Below are 17,438 nucleotides of genomic sequence, written 5' to 3' on the forward strand. Positions count from 1 at the left end.
CATGGAACACTTACTTTGAAGAAATTTGTATCATTGATTTTTGTTACAAATACATTTCATTATTTAGGTATTCATTTCATAGAATAACAAATCAAATATTCTTTATTCTTATATTATTTAGTTGATATAAAACTTATTACAAAGAAAAACATTTCAGGTACTTTCTAAACGTTTTAATTCATACCTGTGACAAAATGCAAACCCTCCTATAACGGTAGCGATTCACTTTCTGGTGTGGTCACAGTTCTTACCTAACCTAAACTACTTTTCTGATAGCGATTCGTTTTCTGTTGGGGTCACAGTTCTGACCTAACCTAACCTACTTTTCTGATAGCGATTCGTTTTCTGTTGGGGTCACAGTTCTAACCTAACCTACTTTTCTGGTAGCGATTCGCTTTCTGGTGGGGTCACAGTTCTAACCTAACCTAACCTAACCTACTTTTCTGGTAGCGATTCGCGTTTACTATAACCAAATGTAACCTGCATAAAATCACTATTTAAAATGTGTTAAATTTTATTAAATTATGGATAACATAAAGTTTATTTTTAAATTTAAACGAAAAAAAAATCTTAAAAAAAATATTCTATGGTTTGACACAATTGTTAAATAAAATAATTTCATTATAAAATTCATTGAATTATTTTTCTATTAAATATGTTTCATTCAAATAAATAGTAATTGAAACAATAATATTCGAAGTAAAATTACACGGACTAAATATTATATGAAACATTTTCTGTGAAATTTCTGTCTGTGAAAGTAGGGAACACCGCAGAAATAAAATCACGGCGTAGAAATAGGTACTTACAAGCATCTTTTTTTAACATATATATCTAATTCCAGGATGACCCGAATATGATGAATTCACAACCCGCAGTTTCGAATAAAGAACAGCAATCGTCGAAAAAAGAAAAAGAAAATTTCAAATCAGGGAACTCTGACAGTGGACATGGAACTCAATTAGAAAATCAAGAGTCTATTTCAACATCTAGCAATGATGAAGGAACAGATTCAAAGAAACCAGTGCACCAGAAACCACATAATCCAAAACAGGTAGCAAACAACAAAATACCTACTGCGATTACACTTCAAGATCGAAAACGTAAGAAGCTCGTCAAGAGAGCCAAAGCTAATATGTAAGTAACTAAAATGTATCAAAAATGGCCGTGTAGGTATATATTGCTTACTATACTTATCTATATCGATGACAATTAAACTAAGACTTCACCTATAATGAGTAGGTAATAATATTTTTTAATTATTCTGCAGAAAAATAAGCATTTTGGAAAGGTGCGTCTCAAAGGGGGTCTCAACGTATATAAAAACGTTTAATAATAATTTCATATTATAAACGTTCATAACGTATAATTAGCATTACGTATAACATGAAACACTATAAATAACAGTTGTTTTATAAAAATATTCATAAGAAATAACATTCTTATGGACTAATTTTACACGTAATAGCTTCTTATATACAACATTAATATGATATAATATCATGTCATATACTTTGTTTCTAAAATAAGTACCTGGTAAATTTGAAAACCACAAAATTAGGTAATCTATAGTTTTAATGCCCCAGAAAATTAGGTTAGGTTAGAACAGCGACCCCCACGCCCGAGCCGTGCGAGCGAAGCGCCAGAACCAAACGAAGCTTGCGGAAAGTAAAAGTAGAAATAAAAATTAACAAATAATACACAATAAATTAATTAACAAATTTATATTTTTTTTGAGTGTTCTGTTTTCCGTTGTAAGATTAACTGAATGATGTTTTGGTTATTAGACTGAAAATTTTATACATATTATTTGATCGTTATACTAAATGTTTTTATATCCGTAGCTCATTATACGTTCTGAAATTATATACGTTATGAGCATTATCCGACGCATATGCTATATTAAAATATTAAAAGGATTTATGTGTTGGTGTGCAATAAAGAGTTATTGTATTGTAGTTTAACTAAAAGGGTCCAAAGCACTGTCATGTTATTCTTTAAATTCGCTTTTGTTCCTACTGACAGTAGATCCAAAATAAAATAAAAAAATTGTCGAGGGTTTGGATCCCTTTTGTTAAACTACGTTATTTAACCGCCATTGTCTGAATTATAAGACAAAAATTATCCAGCTCATTTCGCCGCAGTCTTATAATTAAGACAAAAATGTCATAGTTTCGGTGTAGGTGGCGATACGGGCACGTACGAATGAAAACGTATTGGCGGTTAAAAGGTTAAAAGTTATAGAAGATGGCGTCATACATTATGAATATTGTATGTTTTGTTGTTATATATTCTATTACTTACCCTTTTTGAAAAGGCACCCTTATAAATTATTTACACTTGACATACGTGATAGTAATATAATATCCGTTAAAATAATAACAGGCGTTGCTCTAAAGGGACCGAGTTTTATACAATGTCAATAAACATTAACAAGAACAAATTTGTTTCCAGCATTAACGTTCAAGGACTTGCACATAAAACACCTTCTGATGATGATATAGCAAATGTCATAAAGGAATTTACCGTAGATTTCTTACTGAAAGGCTATAATTCTTTGATAAGAACACTTCACAGCCAGATACTCACTAATATAAAGCTTGAGATTGATACGTCACATTTTTTCTGGTTACTTACGTATTTTCTAAAGTTGGCGGCTCAAATTGAGTTGGATTTGGAGTTAATAAGCTCGGCACTGTCGTTTGAAATGGTGTCATACTTGACTGCTGAAGGAGTAAACTTATGCGAACAGTTCGAATTAGCTCTCAAGCTTGATGGAAATGATCTGAAGCCAAGTATACGCAGACTTCATCTTGTAAGTAGTTTAGGCTATCTAATGACTTATTATCTGACCTGGCAGGTTTGTTATTTATGGTAAAGTGCCTTGATGAGCATTCCCAAAGAAATAAAATCAATTTCGTCTTTCACGACGCAGACTAAAATATAGGTAGGTACCTACATTAAACTTACAACTGCAGGTCTATGGGAGAGGGGGAGGCCTACGTCCAACACTGGACGTTCTACGGTTGATATGATGATGACGATGAGTTACTTAAATTTTTGAAAATTTTTGGAAGCCTCAAATTTTTCAGGCATAGCAAATTGCAATTGAGACATATTATATTTTATTTTATTTTATAATTTATTCTTTTTAATTTTAGATTTTTAGATTTTTTGATATTTTGAATTTTTTTATTGTATAATTGTTTTTTTAGTGTTATTTATTATTATTTTATTAATTTTGATGTATTTATTAATTATGATGTAATTATTATTCTATTGAGAAACAAAATTTATAAAATTCTTAGTTATTAAATTCCGTGTTTTCTTTTTAGGTCATCACTGCTATCCGGGAATTTGTTCAAGCTATTGATGCTTACAAAAAGTTCCCACATTTAAACCCTCAAGATCACGAAAAGCTTGATACGTTACGAACTAAAATGTGCGAATTGGATGAATTACGTTCACTGTTGGTGCTGCTGTTGCGTACTTATAATCCGAAATATCACTCCAAGGCATACTTGCAGGTAATGGATTTATTTGGTGAGATTTTATTTTGAATGGTTTTATTTTAAATTGTTAGTTTTTTTTTTACCACAAATATTTCTAAAAAAAGATTTTATAAAGAAGTTTCTGAGAAAATGGGTAGCACTATTCATCCTACTTATAAGATAAGATACTTTGAGGTTGTTTCACCATCCATTGATTAGTGTTAACTGACGGTTAAATGTGATGCAGTCTCTATTTGTTTTGTTCGAATAGACGGAGACCCCTTATTGTAAAAAAACCGACTGCGTGAAAAAATACCTCAAAAGAAAAAAAAACATGTCTTCATGTCCTGAACTCGTGTTAAGCTTTTAGTGTAACGAAAATTGTAACTTGGGCAACGTCTTTGCTGACGTCCTTTGCTTAGCTCGTTTACATAAAATCACAAATCGTCGCAAGCCAGTTGCTGAAATTGGTGATGTAAGCACTTTGCGTAATCCCATGGTGACGTTGGCAATGGTACGCACAACAGGTTCGGACGTAAATTAGGTAGGTATATTATATTTAAGTTGTTGCATTTGTATGGCTACACAAGAGTTGAATAAATTCATTGCATGCAATAAGATTTACTCGTAGGTGGGTCCATCCTTGGTCTGTCCGTATTTGGTTGCATAAAATTAAAAATCATATTTTTGATAGGCATAACTATACGCATAGCCGTGAAGAATCATAAATTAATTCGCATAATATATTTTTACAAGTTTTTATGACAACTAACAACTTTATGCGTAAAATATTAGGACAATAGTTGTTATGCGACTAGATGGAAACCCGATTTAGGTACACTCACTCGTCTGTCTGCCTGTAAATTAGGTTAGGCTGCGAAGGGTTCATCCGCCGACTCTTTTTTGTTAAGTACCTGCCAATACTCGTACCTGTGACCAAAACTACTTGTACTAACTACTTGTACTATTAAGTATTTATATATTCTGTGCCAAAACATGAAAACGAAACAACCAATGAATGATCTTGTTACGAAGACGGCCTGGGTGGCCGCCTGTGTCGGATTACCTAATTCAAATTCGTTTATTTGTCAAACATAGGTGAAAACATAGGTGAAAGTAATTGGTTTTAGTTATTGTGGTAATTCATGGACATATTTCTCGATATTGGTACCTAGCTCAAAAGATATTGAAGGCGGTTGAATTGAAACGCTTCGCGGTCCCAAAAAGTATATAGGTACAGTACCTACAGACCTTCACTCATGTTCATGTAGGAACACGTAAAGTAGGTAGGTAGCTATAGGTCTCTTATGTTTTTTTAACCCATACAAGTGCTTATTGACTTGGTACTTTCTAATGAAAATTTAAATTTCAGTTAATTTCGAACACCTGTTGTGTTAGTGACTGAAAGACAAATTTTGTTAGAAACAAAATAAAAGTTTATATTTATCCAAAGGGATAATTAATGTTTTCGACGCTATACTTGAGTGAGGACTTGAGTCAGGATTAATTACTGAGATGGAAGAGTGAGAGAGTGAATGAAGACCTAATAGTGAATGAACTAGAAAACCTACAAATATAACTACCTATACTCTGTTTATTTAACCAAGATACTAAAGTGACAGTATGAAAGCTGAAATGTAAAAATAAGGTGACCAGCATAGTACGAATAATTCTGCTCTCTGATTTCGGTTTTAATATGTTAACACATTTAAAACATAATATTTTATGGATAGAAAATAAAAATTAAAGCATTCAATATTCTACTTCCCATAAGCATTGAGCTTTTAGACAGGTCTTGCTTAGAATCAAAGTAATGTTTTTATATAAGTAATGTTTAAGTTTACAACATTACTAGTCGAAATATCTCCTAAACTGTGGCATTTTCATTAGATCCATTTGACCTTTTTTAGAATGTCTTAAGTGCCCTACGTGTGTTAGTACATCATAGATCCGTTCATATCTTAATTTTTTTTGCGTATAACATATGTAGGTACTTACCGAAACATTTCGGTGATTACCGGTTTTGGCACATCACTATTTATGTATGAGATGTAAAAAACAGGTAACACATGAAACGTCATTTTAGTATCTTGGTTTAATAAACATAGTATAATCAATATTATGATTACGAAAATGTCCCGATCCTCCATGTGTTTGTCATGGGCGTCGCCAGGGGGAAGCAGGGAGGGGCAGCTGCCAAAGTTGCCAAATGTATAGCAACCAAACCAGTCCTAAGTCTTTGATTTGACTTGCTTGATCGATCATTCCTGTACGTCGAAATCGAAACTCGAATGAATTCACCAATTCCAATAAACACCTACAACTCATGGGTACGTACTTTTCTCATTCTCCATATGAACTTGCTCCCCCTGGGCAATCAGCTGGCGACGCCCTTATTTGTTGAAATACCTCTTTTACATACATACACATATATGCACATATGTGCTTATTTAATAAAATTAAATTTATTTTGTCTTGACATTTTACAGGATCTCATTGTGACGAATCACTTACTTTTGTTGTTCTTGGACATTGGTATGAGGAGCCCAGATGGTGATTACTCACTTATGACAGAACATATCCAGCAGTAAGTATATGTATATAAATATATATGTGAAGTTAATTAGTCACACCTACTATTGAGTGATGTGATAATACTAATTATGTACCTAGTTTTGACGGCGCGTGTTTTGCCGCGTGACTCGCGGTATGGATGTGTTAAGAACATGCGATATCGGCAAGGCTTATGCTGTCGTTTGCACATTGTTGCTATCACACCCGATCTCTAGTGCAACTAGTAGGTTTGAAAAGGATAGTTGCATTTCAAGCAGTACATTAAGTTTCCTAGTGAAATGAGTAAAACCGTTAGTTTCGAATACCTACCTGTTTCTCTCCAAAGTGTACCCATTGAAATCCTTAGGAAACTTATAACAATAGGGAATATGCAAAACTGGATTATAAAAGGGTAGTATTTAAACGCACATCAAAAAAAGTCCTTTTTTATCCAAAAAAATCCGAATTCACTTCAAAATTACTGATTGCACAGCAAAATACTCTACTCAAAATATTAAGTAATAATCTGCAACATATTCGTGGCGTACTTACCGCTATTTATCTTATAGTTAAGTATTTTTATTATTTATTACACAGCTAATAATGAATAACGCACATAATACCTTGTAACTTTTTATGTTAAATATAGCATCTATTTTCATATAACATTTTTTTTATTAAATAGCTGTCAAACGGGCATGCGGGTCACCTGATGGTAAGCGATCACCGCCACCCATGGACACCTATAGCATAGTTAGGACTGCGGGTGCGTTGCCGGCCTAAAGGGGAGGGGATAGAGGAGGGTGGAAGGGGGGAGAGGAGCTGGCCTCCGGATCCCTCACTCACCGTACGAGACACAGTAGCAAATCTACTATTTCACGCCGGTATTCTGTGGCAGTGTGGTACCTACTAACCCCGACCGGCCCATTCATACTGCAGCCAGCAATAGGTTACAGTAAGGCTCTACCACATGTCAACACACATACAGCAATACAACATACAGCCATTTACCTATATGAAACAGCAATTTATTTGACATATCATCTTATTATTTATTAACTACAACATAATAAGATCTGCAATTAAATACAAAAATCCCCTTGTTCAGTCTCCATCATATATTTCGAGCGGCCAAGGTGATCAAAAATACCAAAACATTAACTATAATACCTGAATAATAGAGGGGATAATATTAATTGCACACCAAATATACCTATCAATTTATTTTCATTGCTAGTCCCATTATAGCATTGATACTAGCATTGATAGTCCCTGAGCAAAGCCGCGGACGAACGGACAGACAGACAGACAGACATGGTGAAACTATATTGGTTCCGTTTTTGCCATTTTGGCTCCGGAATCGGAAAAAAGTATGATGTATATTTTCGAATTTTCGGCAGCACTAGTTTTGCTAAACATTTAGTTTATTTGTATTGAAATAATTTAATCGATGTACAAAAGAATATAAAGGATGAGAAAAAAATTGTTGGCAATTATTTATTTGATGTGAAATTAATAATATTCGATATTAAAACGAATACCTATATGTTTAATTTATGCTTATATACAAACTTTATATTTACATCTCTGATTAGGTTTTCTTCGACGGTGATTAAATTTTCTGATTTAACTTCCACTGAACGTAGATATAATGTACTCGTATATTTGACTTTTAGTATTTAGTATTTATTTATTTGGCAAAAAACATAAAATACATAAGGCCTTATTCTAATAAGTCTTACAATATTATGCACCCTGGTAGGGTATAGCCACATTTATAATAATGTTATCTAATAAAACTAAAAAGTAATTTTAGAAGGTTACTGATAGACAGACATATATAAAAAAATACTTTTTTATCATGATCGGTTGGTAGATCTCGTCTCCTAAGAGTTATGTAGGGTCATATGTATGTCCAACAATGAAACTTAGGTACACAGTGAAACATTGCGATATTTCTAAAGTGCCATGTTGCCAGATCGTGCTCGATATCGCGCAAGGACGTCTTTGAGAACCTCCACTGTACTCCAGTTTGCTTCGGCGTCACGTGGAGGAACACGTGTCTACGGAGCCTTTTCAGTATTATTGGCACAAAAGTTTTTTTTTAGCATTTTTTTGGAGATTTCTCCTTAAATTATGGTTAGAAATTCAAATTATTTGATACTTTCCTAACATTATACATTTCGTAGATTATCGTGGACTAGATCACGTGTTAAAGTGGCACAATTTAGCAGGCGAAAATTCGAGGTTAATATAAAATACCTTAGGTAGTCAACAATGAAACATTTAATGAGACTGATTGAAGTTAATATATTTAAAACTGTTTTGATTATATTATAAAAATAAAAATTATGAATCAAATTATATTAGTTTCACGTTTCATTGTTAAATATGTAATGTTTCATTCTGTACACCACTGTGGACACAGTGAAACATTTTTTACTTTTTATTTTTTTGATGACTTACTACACATTCCTAAAAAATACTGTATATGTCACCCAAAATCCAATAAAATTACCTAAGTACTGTAAAAAATTCAGAGATCTAATATCTGTCGAAACAAAAGATTTATGAGATTTTGAATTTTATGTGTTTCATTGTTGGACACGACCCTACGTAATCAAAGGACCCCCTACACTACATCCTTTGTTCATTTACTGTGTTTTGCTAGCTTTTATATATAAGAGGACTCTAATATATTTTTGTTTAAAAAAAAATACTTTCTGCCAAGTTTCTTGCAGCGCATTATTCTTGGCAATGAATAGTATAAAAACCGGTCAAAGCAGCATTTTTGCTTAGCAGACCCCTTTCGCCTCTCTTAAGCAAAAATACACTTCAGTAATTTTAGAAGGTTACTGATAGACAGACATATATAAAAAAATACTTTTCTTATTTTCAAGTACCTCTACAAAATTTCATACCAAATTTTGAATTTTTAAGACAACCGAAATTAGGTAGGTTAGGTACTTATAGGTTTTTTGCTTACGGCAATTTATATTGAAACATTTTTTTTTTCAATCAATCAATTAGTCAATCCTCCTTGTCGATTTCGGCCACGGCGACTGCTTCACCTCCGTTCATGCGCTCTCATGTGGCTCACGTAAGCCAATCTTCCTCAAGAAGGTACGAGCACACGGGCGCGTGCGTGAGCATACCATTCTCATAATTATATACTATTGCCGCCACGGAGGAATAAAAACAAGTGGAAGTGCTATGTAGGTGCAGCGGTGCGTGCCACAAGTAAGCGGAGGTACGTTTACTCGATGCAGTCGTGTTCAACATTGCGTAGAGTATGATCACGTTTAGTAGTGTCGCGACATTCCTTGTTTTACAGTAATTATGCTGTATTTCTCAATTCTGGAATGTAAAAATGATAGCAGGAAAAAAAAACAACTAATGGAGCCTACGTCATCGAGGAAGCGTACTGCCCCGCTTACTTGTGGCACGCACCGCTGCACCTACATAGTACTTCCACTTGTTTTTATTCTTCCGTGATTGCCGCTGATGGTCGGGCCTTTAACTCGTCGCGTTTGGTATCAAGATCAAACCGACGCTGTCTCAAAACTGTTGAGAGTTTACGACTCACAAGCTTCTCACAAGAGATCCCCACTCGCCACGGCGTGTCGCCAGTTTTTCCCACTGAGATGGCTCCACGTCACATTTTTCATGTGACGTTTCAGCACATCCTTGAACCTAAGGAGTTGACCGCCATGCTTACTTGCCCTCCTTAAGTTCCGAGTAAAAGATGCGCTTAGCTACTCTCTCCTCCGCCATCCGTGAAACATGCTCGCACCACCGAAGTTGACGCCGCATGAGATTAGGCTCAATGCCACCCACATTGGCTCGTCGCAGCACTTCACTGTTCGTCACTCGGTCGGACCATTGGATCTTAAGAATTTTTTTTGAAACAATTTTTTTTACTGTATCTTTGAAGTAGCTGTTGTTAATAAGGAAGATACGAGCGAATGAATTTTGCATTCCATCTCTTTCTATAAAATTGAATTTTAGGAATTCCTATCATCTTCATGCATATGTCGTCATATAGATACAATATCGGATCTCTGTCTAATTGATAATCCTTACGTGAATCGTACCACACCTATTATAGGTATCTAGTTGTCACGAAATATTTACTTTCTAGTGTTATGTTATATGAAATAAATATACCTATGTTAATAAGTAGGTACTTACATATTTATATGAACATGTCGCAACAAAATTATAAACAACATTTTACATTCACAGGTTTGCTTCTCCGGAAATAATGTACCAATATGCACTGCTTTTGGAGGATTACATGGAGAATGGAGAGTTTGTCAACGACTGTATTTTTACAATGATGCACCACGTGGGCGGGGAGCTCAACAGTTTGATCTGTTTATTTCAACCGAAAATTTTGAAAGTATTCACTTCTATATGGGAATCCGAGTGTGAGATATGTGACGTAAGGACAAAATATTTTGTTTGTTTATGTAGTTGTTTTATATCACGAAAACAGGTGCGCCATGCTTGTGTTGCAATGCACATAGACACGCGCTCTTGTGTGCGTAACTACGGGTAGCGTTAGGAACATCATCGTTAATGAACAAAATAATATAACTTTACATCTTGTTTTACTTAAATAATACAACGTGTCAAAGTATTTTAAATATATATTTTCTGTAATAATCTTTCTTAAACATTATTTTGTTTTACCTCAAGACGAACAACTTTTCTCCTTTTCGTATTTTGCATGTTGACGGTACTCGATCAAAAACTTTGACGCGAACCAACTAGCACGACACGACTGATTCGACCGGCGAGTCGGCCGACACTTCAGTCACACTTCAGTATAATAATGTTCTCTGTCTGTGCTGAGCACTGAGCGCTCCCGAGCTTACGCACACAGAGACAATGTGAATGTGTATCTTCACACACAAGTATCTATGACTCACCCGCTTTCTTGAGATAAAACATCTGTATGTGTGTTCAATCACGTGTCTATTACTTTTTTTTTAAATATCTATTATTTCCAGGATTGGTCTGATCTCATTGAATACGTGATAAACACTTTTGTAAAGAAGCCTCAATCATTGCATATTTCACATACTAGTATAAGAATGGAAACGGAGGATTTCGAAGGCGATGAGGTGTTGAAGAAACTTACAACTTTGAGCGCCCCCGAGAAGGAAGAAATCCAAGCACCCGACATGGAAAAGAAAAAAACAGCCCAAAGCGGCGGGAGCAATGCTTCTAATAAAAACAAGTAAACACTCGCGTTATTTTTTGAATGGTTAAAATTTGCTGCGCTCGGTGGCACTTTACTTTGTGCTTTGGTTTCGCGTCTTTGTTTGCTTAAAAATTGAAAATATCGACAAACTTTGAATAGAATTCACCAAATTACTTACTTACTGCATACACGACATAGTTTACAAAGACACTTCTCACACTGAGAATGCTCCTATCGTGTAAAGTGTTGTGGTATAACTTAGCTTTACAAAGTTTTCATTCATCTAAGCCAGCGTTTCCCATTTGCCGGGTCGTGACCCGATACCAGGCCATTAAAATAAAATACCGGGTCGCAACATTCCCGCCTTGTTTTAAAAATAATACCTACTATTACCTAACGTAAATATTCGTAAAAGTAAATCGTAAAGGTATTAAGTGGGGCACGAAGGGGCAGTGTGAAAATAACCGGGCCATGGCAGAACAATGTTTGGGAAACACTGTTCTAAGCTATAATTGTAATTGAAATATGTGGTGTGACGTGTGACACCTTCCTTTGATCTAACATAAAATTGCCCCGGAAATTAATGCAATAGATATCTCGCTCATTCTCTTCTATGATATATTTATATGTATATATTTTACATGAACCAAAATTTTCTAAATATTCTTTAATTTTGTAAAATAGCTAATATTAAAAATTAAAGTAAATATGTAACACATATTCTTATCAGATATTACGTTCTTGATGCAGATGGACGGAAAACGACCTGTCATCATTGAGTTGGCATTATATGCAATGCAACACTCAACAAGACGTGGTGGGTGAAATTGTAATATGTTATAAAGAAGACGGTTCTACCAAAACCAGGGATTCAGTGATAAAGGCTCTATATAAACAGAATATTATAAACAAGGAAGAATTCGACAAGTTGTCTAAGAAAGAAACCGACAGATGTTCTAAAATGAAGAAGATTAACAAAGAAATCAGAGATGTGGAGATTGGAAAACTATGTGAACAACTTAGGCAAGACGGGAAATACAAGTGTTTTGAATGGGTCCAAACGGTTTTACTCAAAGCATGTCATGTTAAACTTTATTTTGAGAAGAAAACTCTGCGGTGTGCTGAGGATAACTTAACAAAAGTGGAAGGCTCGAATATTCTACAGTTCAAATTCTTCAACCAAGAAATTCAGGAGTTGCCGGTGTTATCACCAGTGTCTTATCACTCACTTCGTAAGTAGCTTTCAATATATTCTAACCGTTTCTGAGAAAAAAAATCGCTATCCTGGTTTAGGGATGATAGTTACTCTACGTTGACGCGCCCCGGCTTCACGCGGGTCGGGTGTAGTTTTTGGGGAATGCAGCTGAAAAATGTGTGTGAAGTGCTCTAGATTAGATACCTTTTTAGGGTTCCGTATCCAAAGGGTAAAAACGGGACCCTATTAAGGTAGACTTCCGACCAGAGCGGCTCTATCGCAACGGCCTCTGCGTCAGTGTCGCAGCGGCTCCGACGCAGATTGGCTTCCGAGCAGCGCGACTCCGGTGTCAGTTTGATGTTATTCCATGCAAAATAACCTCAAAACCACGTGCGATCCCAGCGATTGCGCGGCAGTGCTTGCGCAAACATGGCACGGCCGCTATCGCTCGGCGATACTGACGCGGCGACAGTGACGCTGCGTTCGAACGTTAGTTCATACATTTCCGTACTGCATAATACTATCGCTCTATCGCCGCGTGACTGTCGCTGCGTTAGTGACGCCGGAGCCGCTCTACTCGGAAGTCTACCTTTACTGAGACTCCACTGTCCATCTGTCTGTCACCGGGCTGGATCTCATGAACCGTGATTATCGTATCGCTATACCAATAAATACTAAAAACAGAATAAAATAATGTTTAAGTGGGGCTCCCTATAACAAACGTGTTTTTTTTTGCCGTTTTTTGCTCGATATTAATAACCGCAACAGGTAGACGCTTGAAATATTCACAGAATATTTAGTTGTACCTATATTCACTTTAAAAAGAAAGAATTACTTAAATTAAAATAAAATAAATATTTAAGGGGACCTCTCATACAACAAACGTGATTTTTTTGCCGTTTTTTGCTAATGTCTAATGTTGTATAGATAACGGTACGGAACCCTTCGTGCGCGAAACCGACTCGCACATGGCCAGTTTTTTTTAATTTTGCCCGTGCAAACTACGGGCTACCGGCACACAGACCTTTTTACCCGACTGTCCAAAGGAGGCTTATTTTGAATATTTTGCCCGTGGAGAGCCGGGGCGGGGAGCTAGTTTAAAATAAATTAGATATTGGGCATCTGAATCGCCGCAAGTGAGAGAGGGCGAAATGTCGCCCGATCGAACAGCAGGTGGTACAGAATCCTACTAATCCTACTAATATTATAAAAATGTGAAAGTTTGTGAGTGAGTGAGTGAGTATATTTGTTACTTCTTCACGCTGAAACGGCTGGACGGATTTGGATGAAATTTGGCAAAAAGTTAGTTTATAACCTGGATTACAACATAGGATTTTTTTTATCCCGATTTTCCCACGAGATAGGTAAGGATAAAATCTCGAACTAATAACCGCTGGGCTTAGAGTCATGAAATTTGGTATGTAGATAGCTGGACATCTGAAATAAAACATAGGATACATTTTATCCCGATATTCCCACGAGATAGGGATAAAATTTTGAAATAACAACCGCTGGGCTGAGAGTCATGCAATTTGGTATGTAGGTAGCTGGACGTCTGGAATAACACGCAGGCTACTTTTTATCCCGATGTTCCCACGAGATAGGGATACAATCTCGAACTAATAACCGCTGGGCTTAGAGTCATAAATTTTAGTACAGTACAGATAGTTAACTCAGTTGTGCGCGCGGCCCTATGTGTGCGTGCGCTTGTAAATATACAACTTTCACGTGACGCGGCAGTCGTCGTCCGAGCAAGACGTGTTCTTATCGCTTTACGCACACATAGGGCCGCGCGCACAACTGAGTTAAACTATCTGTATGTAGATAGCTGGACATCTGGAATAACACATAGGCTACTATTTATCCCGATATTCTCACGGGATAGGGATAAAATCTTGAAATAACAACCGCTGGGATTAGAGTCATAAAATTTGTCATGGATGTTTTAATTTAACGTCAATGAAAACCACGTTGTAATTTTAGGGAATTCCCACGAGAATTTAATAAAATCCCGGAATTTCAATTCAACTGCTGTATCTAATGATTTACGCGTGCGAAGCCGCGGGTAAACGCTAGTGCCTAATATTATACTTACTTAATACTCGCGCTCACGCGCACGAGCACACACATTTGTATTTAAATTAATATTCATATTATTAATATTAGCAGGATTAAATAATTTGCTTGGCAACGTCATCTAGAAATTAAAAAAATAGTAAGAAAACCGGCCAAGAGCGTGTCGAACACGCCCAAGATAGGCTTCCGTAGCCATTACGAAAAAAATCAAGTAATATTATGTGCGTTATAACACCATTAAAACACTTACTACAGTCTTAAAATCTATTACCAGAAAAAGAGCGTATCTTCACGGCACTTACGTCCTTTTGTTGAGAAGCGCAGTTTTTCGGCAATAACTCAAAAACGGTACATCCGATCATGTTGAAACCAATTTTTGTTGAAAGTATTTATTAAGCGTTACCTTTCCATATTTTTTGCATATTTTTGCAGGTGGCTTGTGCAAGGCCCGCCCGGATTGCTACCACCATCTTGCTCGCTAATCCTGCCGTGAAGCAGCAGTGCTTGCACTGTTGTGTTTCGGCGTGGAGAGTAAGACAGCCGGTGAAATTGCTGCCACTTGAGGTATCCCATCTTAGGCCTCTAGGTTGGCAACGCATCTGTAATACCCCCGGTGTTGCAGATGTTAATGGGCGGTGGTGTTCTCTCACCATCAGGAGACCCACTTGCTCGTTTTCCATCCAGTCGAATAAAAATAAACGGTTTACAAGATAGAGGGGGGACACAATTTTTGCTACTTTGGGAGCGATTATTTCCGGAAATCTTAACTTAATCAAAAAAGTTTTAGAGAAACCATACTATCTTTTCAAAAGAGCTGTCGAACTATGTACGTAGTTTTCGCTGTACTTACTCTAAATTTCATTGATGTACATGTTGTAGTTTTCGAGTAAAATGCCTGTGACATACCTACGGACGGCAAACAGACAGACAGACAGACGGACTTGACGAAACTATAAGGGTTCCGTTTTTGCCATTTTGGCTCCGGAACCCTAAAAACGAGGACTGGACTAGAACTGGATTTTCTATAAAAAAAAATTTAAGCAAAAAATGCCTTCAAAAACCTTGACAATAATTTTCTACTAGTTTGAAGTTGGTGCCTCAGCATGAGCCAGCAGGAGTGGAACTATAGTCGTCTACCTCACCTACTTACATACTATATATTGGGCTTCAATCACTCCTGCTGGCTTGTGCTGAGGCACCGACTTCAAACATAGTAGAAAATTATTTTCAAGGTTTTTGAAGTCGGTTCCATTTGTTTAAAAAAAATTTTTTTACCTGTTTTTAGTGATTTGTAGCCAAAGTGCATCTCACAACGATTCCATTAAGCTCAAACACAGCATAGATATTGTTTTATAACAGAGTACCGGTTACCTACGGTCTTCTTTATCAGGTTCAGTTCACCAAATGATACTTTCTGAATGTATATACTTGACTTAAGGGCAGTTTGACCATCCATTGCTTAGTGTTAACCGACGGTTAAATGTGATGCCGTCTCTATTTGTTTTGTTCGAAAAGACGGAGACGGCATCACATCTAACCGTCAGTTAACACTAATCAAAAGATGGTGAAATAGCCCCTTAGTGTTAAAAATGACAAAATCGCGATAGGTGTGCTTTAAAAATTCGAGTGTTGCCCTCGATTTCTCTAAGATTCCATCATCAGATCCTGACTTGGTATCAATGGGATCAACTCGAAAGTATGTCCTTTAGAATAAAAAAGGAATTTTGAAATTCGGCCCACAATTATAAACATACAAACCAACAACGAATTAAAACGAATTAAGAACCTCCTCCTTTTTTGAAGTCGGTTAAAAACATGCCCGCCAGCAGGGCAGTACCTAATGAAATTCCATACAATATACTGCCTAGATTTTATATAAGATTTACGGGTTGTTTCACCACCCATTGATTAGTCTTAACTGACGGTTAAATGTGATGCCGTCTCTATTTGTTTTGTTCGAATAGACGGAGACGGCATTACATTTAACCGTCAGTTAATACTAATCAATGGGTGGTGAAACAGCCCCTTAATAATTATTTTTGGTTACAGTACTGGATCAATCCGTGCCGCTAGTTCCGTGGAATTGTGAGCAAGCTTTTATGTGCAAAGATCTGAAGTTTCTACAACTGCTTCATAAATTGGGTTTCCAGATGCCAGTTGATACTGGAAAAGTTTTTATTAGGATCCCCCACATCTGGCCGTCTGAAATCTTATATGAACTGGCTGGGAGAGTTTGCGAGATTGACACAAGTTAGTTGTTATTAAATACAACTTAATAAAGCTGAAAATCCCCGTCTTTTTATTATTAATGATGAATGCTTCTGCATAAAAATGGTTCAAAACGGTTTTAATGAAATTTAGCTAATAAATCCAGATTTATCACTAACAAAACCCGATCGTTAAGAATCTACAATACCGCAGATTGACACAGATGCGAGTACATACTTGTCAATCTTATAAATATACCACCATCCCAGCCTATATATGTACGTCCCACTGCTGGGCACAGGCCTCCTCTCAGAACAAGAGGGCTTGGGCCATAGTTCCCACGCGGGCCCAGTGCAGATTGGGAACTTAACACGAACCATTGAATTGCTTCGCAGGTTAGTGTAGGTTTCTTTACGATGTATTCCTTCACCGCACGAAAAGCTCGTGGTAAATTTCAAATGTAATTCCGCACATGAATTTCGAAAAACTCAGAGGTGCGAGCCGGGGTTTGAACCCACGACCCTCTGCTTGAGAAGCGATAGGTCAAACCACTAGGCCACCACGGCTTTTTTGATCTTATAACATCCCTTTGTTTTTGTGTCGAGGGTTAAATCGTGGAACCTTTTCATAGAAAATGTTACAGTGACATTGCATTGCCAGATAAGGAAAACCATTATGGCACTTAAGGCAGCTTCCACGGTCTAAA

The 17,438-nt window shown here is 36.4% G+C and overlaps 1 protein-coding gene across 2 annotated transcripts in view; it reads left to right on the top strand.

The window, feature by feature from the left end:
• The window catches only part of tim (timeless), a 49,667-nt gene that overhangs the window by 25,352 nt on the left and 6,877 nt on the right, over window positions 1-17,438 (top strand). For both annotated transcript variants that reach the window (XM_074085609.1, XM_074085610.1), the window contains exons 6-13: window positions 845-1,137; window positions 2,455-2,815; window positions 3,336-3,527; window positions 5,981-6,078; window positions 10,290-10,488; window positions 11,060-11,289; window positions 12,004-12,485; window positions 16,574-16,774. In XM_074085609.1, coding sequence (XP_073941710.1) covers window positions 845-1,137; window positions 2,455-2,815; window positions 3,336-3,527; window positions 5,981-6,078; window positions 10,290-10,488; window positions 11,060-11,289; window positions 12,004-12,485; window positions 16,574-16,774 — 2,056 coding nt within the window. The remainder of the gene's footprint in view (window positions 1-844; window positions 1,138-2,454; window positions 2,816-3,335; window positions 3,528-5,980; window positions 6,079-10,289; window positions 10,489-11,059; window positions 11,290-12,003; window positions 12,486-16,573; window positions 16,775-17,438) is intronic.

The sequence above is a fragment of the Choristoneura fumiferana genome, chromosome 3, assembly GCF_025370935.1.
Source record: "Choristoneura fumiferana chromosome 3, NRCan_CFum_1, whole genome shotgun sequence".
NCBI classification, from domain to species: Eukaryota; Metazoa; Arthropoda; class Insecta; order Lepidoptera; family Tortricidae; genus Choristoneura; species Choristoneura fumiferana.